The sequence below is a fragment of the Rana temporaria genome, chromosome 9 (genome assembly GCF_905171775.1).
Source record: "Rana temporaria chromosome 9, aRanTem1.1, whole genome shotgun sequence".
NCBI classification, from domain to species: domain Eukaryota; kingdom Metazoa; phylum Chordata; class Amphibia; order Anura; family Ranidae; genus Rana; species Rana temporaria.
In genome coordinates, this window is record NC_053497.1 from 149167051 (window position 1) to 149179338 (window position 12288).

The 12288-nt window shown below is 45.0% G+C and overlaps 1 protein-coding gene across 2 annotated transcripts in view; it reads left to right on the forward strand.

The window, feature by feature from the left end:
- LOC120914227 (ceramide kinase-like) overlaps positions 1-12288 on the forward strand; it is a 72246-nt gene that overhangs the window by 5133 nt on the left and 54825 nt on the right. For both annotated transcript variants that reach the window (XM_040324826.1, XM_040324827.1), the window contains exon 2: positions 2067-2168. In XM_040324826.1, coding sequence (XP_040180760.1) covers positions 2067-2168 — 102 coding nt within the window. The remainder of the gene's footprint in view (positions 1-2066; positions 2169-12288) is intronic.

Consider the following 12288-nt stretch of genomic DNA (forward strand, 5'->3'; position numbering starts at 1 on the left):
AAAAAAATTCAAGATTTTTAACTTTTTTCTATAATAAATATCCCCCAAAAATATATAAAAAAAACGTTTTTTCTCCTCAGTTTAGGCCGATACGTATTCTTCTACATATTTTTGGTAAAAAAAAAAAATCGCAATAAGCGTTTATCGGTTGGTTTGCGCAAAATTTATAGCGTTTACAAAATAGGGGATAATTTTTTTGCATTTTTATAAATTTTTTTTTTTTTTACTACTAATGGTGGCGATCAGCAATTTTTTTCGTGACTGCGACATTATGGCGGACACTTCGGACAATTTTGACACATTTTTGGGACCATTGTCATTTTCACAGCAAAAAATGCATTTAAATTGCATTCTTTATTGTGAAAATGACAGTTGCAGTTTGGGAGTTTACCACGGGGCGCTGAAGGAGTTATGGTTCACCTAGTGTGTGTTTACAACTGTAGGGGGGTGTGGCTGTAGGACTGACGTCATCGATCGAGTCTCCCTATAAAAGGGATGACTCGATCGATGCAGCCGCCACAGTGAAGCACGGGGAAGCCGTGTTTACATACGGCTCTCCCCGTCCTTCAGCTCCGGGGAGCGATCGCGAGGGGGCGGCTAGAAACGAATAGCCGCGCCCTCATCCCGGATCGCTCCCAGAGGCGCACCGACCGCCGTATGTACCGGGGGGGGGGGGTCCCGATCGGACCCCCGACCCACGTCTAGGCAGTGACGTGCGGGCACGTCGTTCTGCCTGTCCATGCCATTCTGCCGACGAATATATACATGCGGCGGTCGTTAAGCGGTTAAATGGTTACTCTATTCTTGGGAGTAAACTTTTTAATCTTAGGTTAGTAAAGAAGACACATGGCCACACAGTGAAGTGGTTCTTTACTGTTAGAGCTGTAAGGATGTGGACCTCCCTTCCACAGTTGGTGTCAGCAGAGAGTGTAGATAAGGTAACATGTTCTTAGTGAACATAATGTACAGGGATTAGGGGAAACCGTAGTCACATACACACTTTCTCAGGTTGAATTGGATGGACAAATGTCTTGATTCACCTTACCAACTATGGGGCAGATTCACAAAGCGAGTACGTCGGCGTATCTACTGATACGCCAGCGTACTTTCAAATTACCTGCGTCGTATCTCCGTTTTGAATCCTATCAGATCCGACAGGAGTACGTCTTCGTACGCCTTCGGATCTAAGATGCAATTCTTCGGCGTCCGCTGGGTGGCGTTCACGTCGTTTTCCGCGTCGAGTATGCAAATTAGCTATTTCCGACGATCCACGAACGTACGAGCGCCCGTCGCATTCTTTAACGTCGTTTCCGTTCGGCTTTTCCCGGCGTATATTTAAAGCTGCTATTTCGTGGACTATAGTTACACCTGCTATGTTAAGTATGGCCGTCGTTCCCGCGTTTAATTTGAAGTTTTTTTTTTGTTTGCGTAAGTCGTCCGTGAATCGGGATGGACGTAATTTACGTCCACGTCAAAACAATGACGTCCTTGCGACGTAATTTAGCGCAATGCACGGCGGGAAATTTACGGAGCATGCGCAGTTCATTCGGCGCGGGGACGCGCTTCATTTAAATGAAACATGCCCCCTACTCGCCTCATTTGAATCTTGCACCGTTACGCCGCTTGAGATACACTAAGCCGCCGTAACTTACGGCGCGAAATCTTCATGGATTCGAACTAAAGCCAGGTAAGGTACGGCGGCGTAGCGTATCTCAGATACGATGCGCCGGGGCAGATCTTTGTGGATCTGCCCCTATGTAACTATGTACAATTTTGGATTTCCCATCACTTTCTGTCTGCTTGAGAATGGTGAAGGTTAATTCTCCTTAGCAGAATAAAAATCTGACTGTAGGGGTTAACCCTTCCCTACCTTATCCAACATGAAATAAAAGGTTTTCTATGCATACACTTTAATATTTCCTGTCTGACCGGTTGCCAGCATTTGAATAAACCTTTTTATCTCAGCAGCTTCCTGTTCTCAGTAATCAATCAGCAGTTTACTTCCCTATGCTCATATTTGTGCCCGGTGGGTATATGACATGAAAACTCTCATATTCTCTTTTCAGGTCAGTCGGTCTCTGTTCCAGTGAATGAAATCGTCTCTGTCCAGCAAGGTGACAGTAAACAACGGACAAAGACAATCAATGCGCCTAGCAACCTCTTCACAGGTAAAACCGACACTGGAATGGAGGAAGTACCGTAATTGTATCTGCTTTGCATCCTGTGTGTAATTAACTTGGTTTAGAAGGTGAAGGCGATGAGTCAGTCTATTAGGATGAGGAACACTTCCCAAAAGCTTCAACAGCTTACGCCGCATTCTGTTTGGCGTTTTACCATTTTATTGATGACAATTACGTCTGCCTCGTCATAACTATGAGGACCTGTTTGTCAACCCGACTGAATCTGCATTTAATTAGCTTTGTGGCTTTGCAACTCTAATCCTTTCATAACTATGCAGATCTTCTATGAATTTATTAAAGGCTCGTTTACACCAGAGGAGCCCTCTCATGAGCTATTTGCGGCAAATTACTTTTCAACCGGCATTTGGCAGGCGGTTAGAAGGTGATATGTCGCATGGAATTTGTACAGGCACGCGTTTATGTGGGCAGTCAGGGGTGGTAAAACTGTGGCTCAGCCGCCTAGTTTTACTGCCCATATGGCCACGTGTATGAATGACACCTAAAAATCACACAAACCTTTATTTAGTACCACTGCATTGTGACCAGTTATTTGTAATTATCCCCTCTTAGGCTACATTAATCCGCACGGGGCAGCCGCTGGTAAAAATCAGCTGATTATAGCTGCATAGTTGCCAACAGTCCCGGATTTCCCGGGACATTCACGGATTTAGGACCCTTGTCCCGGATTGTTTTTGTCCCGGGAAATTCAAAAATGTTTTTGCCAAAAAACGGCAACGGCTACACCAAAATGGCCGCCGCCGCCACTGTGTTGTTTCCTATAGTCCTCTTGTGTTCAGTGTAGAGGAGAGGGGCAGCCAATCGGCTTCTCTCTTTTGGCGGCCCCTCCCTGATATCCACTGAACATGTGGATTGGATGCGATCTACCTCTACCCGCCGCTGCCGCCACCTAGTTCATGGGTCTGCAAAGTTCATGGGTCCCCGAGGTACGATTGATCAACCGGCCCGCTATGTGCTTTTATCCGGCCTGCAGAGTCATCAGACTTAGTGCAGGTACGGACTCTGGTCGAGTTGCGGGAGTCGCGGGGCTTCTAACTTGGCCGGTAAGCTATTCACACAGATCTATAGCAGGCTATAGTGGGGAAAGGAATGTGCGGGGGGGCACAAGTGTGGAGGGGACTCTGATGACACAAGTGTGGAGGGGACTCTGATGACACAAGTGTGGAGGGGACTCTGATGCGGACACAAGTGTGGAGGGGGCTGACAAATGTGGGGGGGGGGGGGCTCTGATGTGGGACACAAATGTGGGGGGGGGACTCTGATGTGGGACACACTATCCCATGTAAACCATGCCTATTTTTCGCTTTGCGCACTGCATTTTTCTATTACGCTATGACACGCCCACAAATTAATGCCCCGCCCCTAATTATAACAAGGCTCCACCTACATGCAAATAAGTGTTCCGTTTTTTTTTTTAGCAATGTTGGCAACTATGTAGCTGGCGCTGGTGGTTGTAAACACTGCCTACACATACTGTGACTGCACAGCTGTCAGATTTGTACTCTGTTTAAATCAATGGCTGGCACTGATGCTGTTCTCATATGAGCACTCATCTGAATAGAGCCTCTGACTGACCCTAGATGCAGACAATGTGCGTCCAGGGTCAGCGTTTTGGCTGCACACAAAGCACAGCTAATCGGGCAGTTTGTATTCGGACATTGCACAGTGTTGCTGCGTCCAGGGGCAACGTTTAGTCTGTAAAGGCAGCAAACAATGTGCCCATGTCTGTCCATGTGAATGTAGCCTGGTGCTAGAAATCTGCACTAAAAACCAAGAAAAACCTTAAGGCCCCTTTCACACTGGGGCGGTGGGTGCGTCAGGCGGTAAAGCGACAATATTTTAGCGGCGATTTACCGTAAATTTCGTGGCACTATTCGGCCGCTAGCGCAGCGCTTTTGCACCCCTGCTAGCGGGCGAGAAAGGGTTAAAACCAGCAGAGGCACTTTGCCAGCGGTATAGCCGCGGTGCCCATTGATTTCAATGGGCAGGAGCGGTAAAGGAGCAGTGTACACACCGCTCCTTCACTGCTCCAAAGATGCTGCTAGCAGGACTTTTTTTACCGTCCTGCTAACGCACCGCTCCAGTGTGAAAGCCCTCTGGAGACTGGAGAGACAGCAACTACTGTTTCAGAGCACTATGTTTTGAGTTATAGCGCCATTGTAACTTGGAGTGGGATACACTGTTTACAAGACGGTCACGTGGAGCGGAGGAAAATTACACAGGAGGTTTATAGGCTTTGCGTTACAATTCAGGCGCAGTCATGCTCTTTGATGCATTTTCATTGATTTCAGTGGAAAAACGCATCTGGTAAAAATTGAAGTGTCAGTGGGCCCTTTTTTCTCCACATAGAAGAGGGAAGGCTTGAAGGAGACCTGGTTTTCCTCAGCGATGAAATACTTATAATTGCGGTGCATTGAAGCAACATATCAGTCTGTGTTACATGACTCATTCACCTGACTACACATTAGGTTTAATTTACTAAAGGAGTACAGAATGTTTACTTAGCAAAGTGATTACAGTGGAGCTATGTTCAGTCATATGTATGGCAAATTCCTGTATTTTTTAACCTCTTGCTGCCCCATCGATCTCTTGCAACCCTTTAACCGGTGTTTCCTCAGATTAGGCGACCCGTCAGATTTTGTAACATTCCATCGCCGCCATCTTGCTACACCCCAGAGTCATGCATTTCACACTTTTAGGAAACAGGAAACAGAGCTTATATAGTAAAATACAGTATTTAAAAATCGGTCTGACTGTTTAGATGTTGAATTTTAAAAGCAGCAGCAAGCATGCTGATCTCACAGGTTTGCTAATCTGACAGAACACCGCTGCTTTTATAATTCAATATCAAAACAGTCTGATGGATTTCAAAACCCTGAAATTCACTATATAAGCTCAGTCTACTGTTAAAAATAAATGTGAAATGCAAGACTGTCCGCTTGCCGCCTTCTCGCTGTGTCCTTACTGTGGAGGAGTGCGGGGTCGTATCTTGGGGTGCATATTTACGCTGGCCGCTCGGTGCCGCTTCCGTTGATTTCCACGTCGAATATGTAAATGAGCAAGATACGCCGATTCACGAACGTACGTACGCCCGTCGCAATTAGTTACGCCGTTGGAAATGAAGAGAGTACAGAGAAGGGCAACAAAGATAATAAAGGGTCTGGAGGATATTAGTTATGGGGAAAGGTTGCGAGCACTGAACTTATTCCCTCTGGAGAAGAGAAGCTTGAGATTTCAACTTACAAATCCTGGTACTGGTGACCCCAGAATAGGGATAAAACTTTTCCACGGAAGGGAGTTTAACCACTTAAGGACCGGACCAATATGCTGCTAAATGACCCAAGGGGTTTTTACAATTCGGCACTGCGTCGCTTTAACAGACAATTGCGCGGTCGTGCGACGTGGCTCCCAAACAAAATTGGCGTCCTTTTTTCCCCACAAATAGAGCTTTCTTTTGGTGGTATTTGATCACCTCTGCGGTTTTTATTTTTTGCGCTATAAACAAAAATAGAGCGACAATTTTGAAAAAAATGCAATATTTTTTACTTTTTGCTATAATAAATATCCCCCAAAAACATATATAAAAAAAAAAATTTTCCTCAGTTTAGGCCGATACGTATTCTTCTACCTATTTTTGGTAAAAAAAAAATCGCAATAAGCGTTTATCGATTGGTTTGCGCAAAATGTATAGCGTTTACAATATAGGGGATATTTTTTTTTTTTTTACTACTAATGGCGGCGATCAGCGATTTTTTTCATGACTGCGACATTATGGCGGACACTTCGGACAATTTTGACACATTTTTGGGACCATTGTCATTTTCACAGCAAAAAATGCATTTAAATTGCATTGTTTATTGTGAAAATGACAGTTGCAGTTTGGGAGTTAACCACAGGGGGCGCTGTAGGAGTTAGGGCTCTTTCACACGGAGCGGACCGTTTCTGGGTCCGCTCCATGTGTCCGCCAAAGCTCAGCGGGGATCCCCGCTATGCTGTCGGCGGATAGGGCGGTCCTGTCTCTGCTCCGCTGTCCCCTATGGGTGACCGGATGCAGACGGACCGTCTGTCCGTCTGCATCCGGTCCGTTCCGCCGAACGGAAGAAAAATAGGGTTTCTTCCGTTCAGAAAAGTGGATCCCGACTGACGCGGACGCTAGCGGATGCTCCATCCGCTAACGGACGCGTTCCCATAGGGATTCATTACAAGTCCTTTACGGACTTGTAATGAACGGACGAACAGTCCGCTCGTGTGAAAGGACCCTTAGGGTTCACCTAGTGTGTGTTTACAACTGTAGGGGGGTGTGGCTGTAGGTCTGACGTCATCGATCGAGTCTCCCTATAAAAGGGATCACTCGATCGATGCAGCCGCCACAGTGAAGAACAGGGAAGCCGTGTTTACATACGGCTCTCCCCGTTCTTCAGCTCCGGGGAGCGATCACGACGGGGCGGCTATAAACGAATAGTCGTGCCGTCGTCCCGGATTGCTCCTGAAGCCACGGGAACCGCCACATGTACCGGGGGGGGGGGGGGGTCCCGATCAGACCCCCGACCCACATCTGGGCAGGGATGTACAGGTACGCCAATGTGCCTGTCCGTGCCATTCTGCCGACGTATATGTACATGCGACGGTCTGGAAGTGGTTAATAAGACACGTGGCCACTCATTAAAATGAGAAGAAAAAAAAACTACGTAGAGGGTTCTTTACTGTAAGAGCAGCAAGGATGTGGAATTCCCTTCCACAGGCGCTGATTTCAGTGGGGAGCATGAAAAGTTTAAAAAAAACTATTAAATAAGCACCTGAACGACCACAACATACATATACAAGGTAATACTGACATATAATTATACACATAGGTTGGACTTGTGTCTTTTTTCAACCTCGCCTACTATGTAACTATGTAAGAGCATTTTGTATCACTATGTATTGTATATAATATGCGTACTTGGTAAGAACTAAAAGTTTTCATATTGTCTAGTCAGTCATTCACTTTATTCCTTCAAATGTGGTAGGTTTATTAGTAGAAGGCTCTGGATCCTTGGTACATCAGGTCTATTCTAGCCTGACTAACATACTACAGCTGTCATCTATAGCACACGTGCCACGATCATTTATATTACAGGATGTGCACACCTGCCCAGACCCAACCTTCATTATGGAGGACATTTTGTTGTGTATTAGTCACGTTCTGGCCTGCCACCAAGTGTAGTGCAAATCCTGGAATGATTTTTTATACTGGTATAAAATACAGTACATTCTGGTCATTTCTTTTTTTTTTTTAAAGCTAACTTTATTGTACATAAAAGTACAACGTAAGAAATAGTATAAAGAAGGCAGAGCAAACTGTGCTCAAGTATCTCAATACAAAATGTACAGAATGTCTATTCATTACACTTGGATCGGGGACAGAAGGAACATTTATACAACATAGATTAGTCTACAGACATAGAAATGAAGATTATCAATATAACAGTGCTGACAAATACAGAAATTAAGTAAAAGCAAAAAAAGGATTCAGCAATAGTTCCATGGCTCTAGGCATTCCTTTAAGTACTAGGTGGTATAGTGCGGTCTAAATTTACCCATAAGTCCCAGGTCTTATGGAATTTACGTAGGCAACCTCTGGCTTCATATGTCAGTTTGTACAATATTATATTTTTAAGACAACACTACTGAGTTTATATACCTCATGGGCAGTACATTCATTTAAAGGACAGGGGAATGCCTCCCACCGAGCAATTGTCTGCTTCAGGTGGAACAGGGGGGTGGGGGGCGGCGTCGGGTGGGGAAAGCCTATCCCCTATTATATGTAGACGCTATAACTTTTGTGCAAAACCAATCAATAAACGCTTATTGCATTTTTTTTTACCAAAAATATGTAGAAGAATACGTATCGGCCTAAAATGAGGAAAAAAATTGTTTTTTTTATATATTTTTTGGAGTATTTATTATAGCAAAAAGTAAAAAATATTGCTTTTTTTTTAAATTGTCGCTCTTCTTTTGTTTATAGCACGCAAAAAAAAATAAAAAAATACACAGAGGTAATCATATACCACTAGAAGAAAGATCTATTTGTGGGAAAAAAAGAACGTAAATTTTGTTTGGGTGCAACATCGCATGACATGACCGCGTAATTGGCAGTTAAAGTGAAGCAGTGCCGAATCGCAAAAAGTGCTCTGGTTAGGAAGGGGGTACATTCTTCCGGGGCTGAAGTGGTTAATCGATCGATCAATTTGGTACATTCAGCTTGGCCATACATGGTTCGAATCTCAGCCGGTTCCTGCTGAACCAGCCAAGATTCGAATCGTGTATGGCAGGCCTTAGGCCCCGTACACACGTCCGAGGAACTCGACGGGCAAAACACATCGTTTTGCTCGTCGAGTTCCTTGTGAAGCCGCCGAGGATCTCGGCGAGCCAAGTTTCCTCATTGACTAACGAGGAAATAGAGAACATGTTCTCTATTTGGCCCGACGAGATCCTTGTCGGCTTCCTCGGCCAAAAGTGTACACACCACCGGGTTTCTCGGCAGAATACGGCTCCGATCAAGTTTCTGACTGAATTCTGCCGAGAAACTCGGTCGTGTGTACGGGGCCTTACATAGCTAAAAATATCACCTTCGGCGGCCAGTCCTATAAAAAACTGTTACAAAATTTACCGTGGACATAGTCACTCTGCACATTGAACCAATGTCCTGTAAAAATGAGTTATGTCACATGCGTGTAATGAGGGTGAAGCAACTGTCTATTAGGCAACAGATTTGGTAAAATTATAGGGTGTAAATGAGTTAAGAGTAAGAGCTAAATGAATGGTCTTTGTATCATTAACAGAGGTGGCATGCTATCCAGGGTTGTAAACAGAAGATTCTGAGGAAGTAGCTAGTAGTAGTAGGGCAGGCCATACATTATGCAATTTTCTTGCCTTTAACCAAGGGTTGAAGGCAAGGAAATTGCTTGATTCCCTCATCAACACAATCAATGTTGATGGGGGAATCCCTTCTCTGGTGTTATTGTGTTCTGTTGGCAAGGAGCCTTCCCCACCATCAGAATACGGCTATAGCCAACGGCAGCGACCAGGCAAAAAAAAACTGACACCTTGGCTGTACTGAAGGCGATTGATGGATTGAGTTCAGTACAACCAGCCTGCCCATAGATGGGTTGGAATTCGCCCGGTTCCTGCTGAACCGGCCCAGTTTTGATCCGTGTATCATATATTCATATAGACTTGTTCTGTAATGTTGAAGATGTCTCTTCACTCAACCAAGTAGCTTTCTGAGCTCTAATGAGTATCAGCATTTATAGCCACATAGGTAACTCTGTCACCTTGAGTATTCCTTACACCAGTGAATTATGGAAACGCACGTGTGGTGTTTGCGAGTTGACATGTGTTGCGTTTTGGCAGACCAACATGTAAAGCACTGCGCAAACTGTTGGTGCTAAAACAATCCTGTATTATAATAATAATAACACAAAGCACATAAAACTGGACAATGCAAGTGCCGGAGCAGTATGCAGCGTAAGGACTTTGGGCGAAATTCTAAATTTAAGAACTAACCATCCTCTACTTTATATCTAAGGATGCTGCCAACTTAGCCTTTGTTTAATTTGCAACTGCCATGGTGCTACATATATGATCAGTTATGACATCAGCTATTTGATGGCTTGACAGTTAGGCCCCGTACACACGTCCGAGAAACTCGACGAGCAAAACACATCGTTTTCCTCGTCGAGTTCCTTGTGAAGCCGCAGAGGATCTCGGCGAGCCAAGTTTCCCCATTGACTAACGAGGAAATAGAGAACATGTTCTCTATTTGGCTCGACGAGTTCCTCGTCGGCTTCCTCGGCCAAAAGTGTACACACCACCGGGTCTCTCGGCAGAATACGGCTCCGATCGAGTTTCTGGCTGAATTCTGCCGAGAAACTCGGTCGTGTGTACAGGGCCTGAGGATAAACGACTGTGACAGTTATCATTCATGGCATGCCTTGAATTTTGGTGCGACCGTGTGTATGCAAGACAGCTTGAGTGGAATTCCAGGGGAATTCCGACGGGAAAACTGGTCGTATGTACAGGGCACTACTGCAACTGTGTATGGTGGCACTTGTTGCCTGGGAAAACTAGGGACTCAAATCCCACAAAAATGCACTCCTGCAATGGGCTTGGGTAAATTCTTGTGGGATTTCGAGCTCCCAGATTTTCCCAGAGGCACCATGAAGTCACCTACGCCTACTGGAAAAGTCGGAAACCAGGGATGAGGTAAATGTTTTGTTTTTTTTCACTAACAGTAAGGTGGACTTTCCATTTTTCATGGAAGGTTCACTTTAAGACCCGGTTCACACTGGGGCGACTCGTCAGGCGACTCAGCCGCCTGACAAGTCGCGTCCCATTGTAGTGAATAGAACCGTTCTAATAGGAGCGACGCAAGTCGCTCCAACTTAGAAAAAGGTTCTTGTACGACTTCGGGGGCGACTTGCATTGACTTCTATACAGAAGTCATTTTGCAAGTCGGATCTGAAGTCTTCTTCAGGTCGCCTTGCCGAGTCGCCCCCGAAGTCGTGCCGCCCTAGTGTGAACCGGGTCTAACGTGAACATCTCTTAGTAAGTAGGGCCCAAAACATCATAGATAAACGATGTAAGCCTCAGCCTCTGCTCTTCTTAGGACCTTCAAAAGTCAGAAGAATGAGGACAAAATGTTCAATGAGTTTGGGTTCCTTGCGGCCATTGTAGACCTCGGTCTCTACTCTTTCTACGATCCTCAAAAGCCAGATGATGAAAGAGCACAAAATGTTCAATGAGTTTGGGTTCCTTGAGGGCATTGTATACTCCTCAAGAATGTCACTGTGTATGTATGGCTTAGAGGGACAGCTTAATGGGACAGGTGACTTTTACAGCAGTGACCAATGACGTTTTTGCCAGCATGTTCTACTAGTTTTTCTGAGTGAGTGAGGTAAGTAAAAGAAGTCAGCAAATTCTTAGAAAGTCATTTTTTTTATCTTTCTTCCCTGAAGTGGAATTCTGGAGGTACATATTTGCTGCACTTAACTCTTAGGCCCCGTACACACGACCAGTTTCCTCGGCAGAATTCAGCTTCCGACCGAGTTTCTGGCTGAATTCTGCCGAGAAACCCGGCCGTGTGTACACTTTCGGCCGAGGAAGCCGACGAGGAGCTCGACGAGGAAATAGAGAACATGTTCTCTATTTCCTCGTTGTTCTATGGGAGCTCTCGGCCCGCCGAGCTCCTCGGCGGCTTCAGGGCTGAACTGGCCGAGGAACTTGATGTGTTTGGCACGTCGAGTTCCTCGGCCGTGTGTATGGGGCCTTATACATAAATACATACACATTTTTATTTACTTACTAGATAATTTAATATGATAAAGTGTTCATGCATTGTCCCATGTGTTTCTGATGGAGACTACAAGACTTACACAGCCATGGTCCACTGTTGTCACAGCAGGAAACCTGCCCTGTGTAATGCCATGCAACCATCACTGGTGTTTGTGTAGACAGAAAGTGGCTGCAAAGAGGCTACAGAAGATCAGCAGTACCGATGTGTAACAAAGTATGATAACAAAAGTACATACAGTATTTTATTTGAAGAAAAAAGGCATTTGGTTATGAAAAACAGTACTTTAGTAAACTAATTGCCATTTGGAGCTGTGAGGCTGGGTTCACACCTATGCGAATTGAGGCAACTCATGACGCGCTGTGTGCGCCGGTCGGAAGGATGTCAATCAATTAGGAACGCCCAGTCCCGCACATTACATACCCGGAAACGGCGGTGAAAATACGGTATGTACGGCAATGGAATAAAAAAAAACAGCCGATTGTCATTCTGACAACTTGGCTGAATGTAATGTTAAAAAAATTTTTTTGGGTGAACCCCCCGCTTTAAGTTACCTCTTACCGTTGTCTAGGGGTGAAGTTGATGAGTAGATGAGTAAGCGAATGTCCAGTCATCAAATAAAGGTTTTCTGAATGCTTTATTTTTGGCCCAACATGACCAACATCAACATGAGGTAGAGAGAAAAGGTTGATGAAGCAATAGAACTTTGCAGTATCAGGCCTGGATATGAAAAGGAGCAATCCTGCTTAGTAGTAT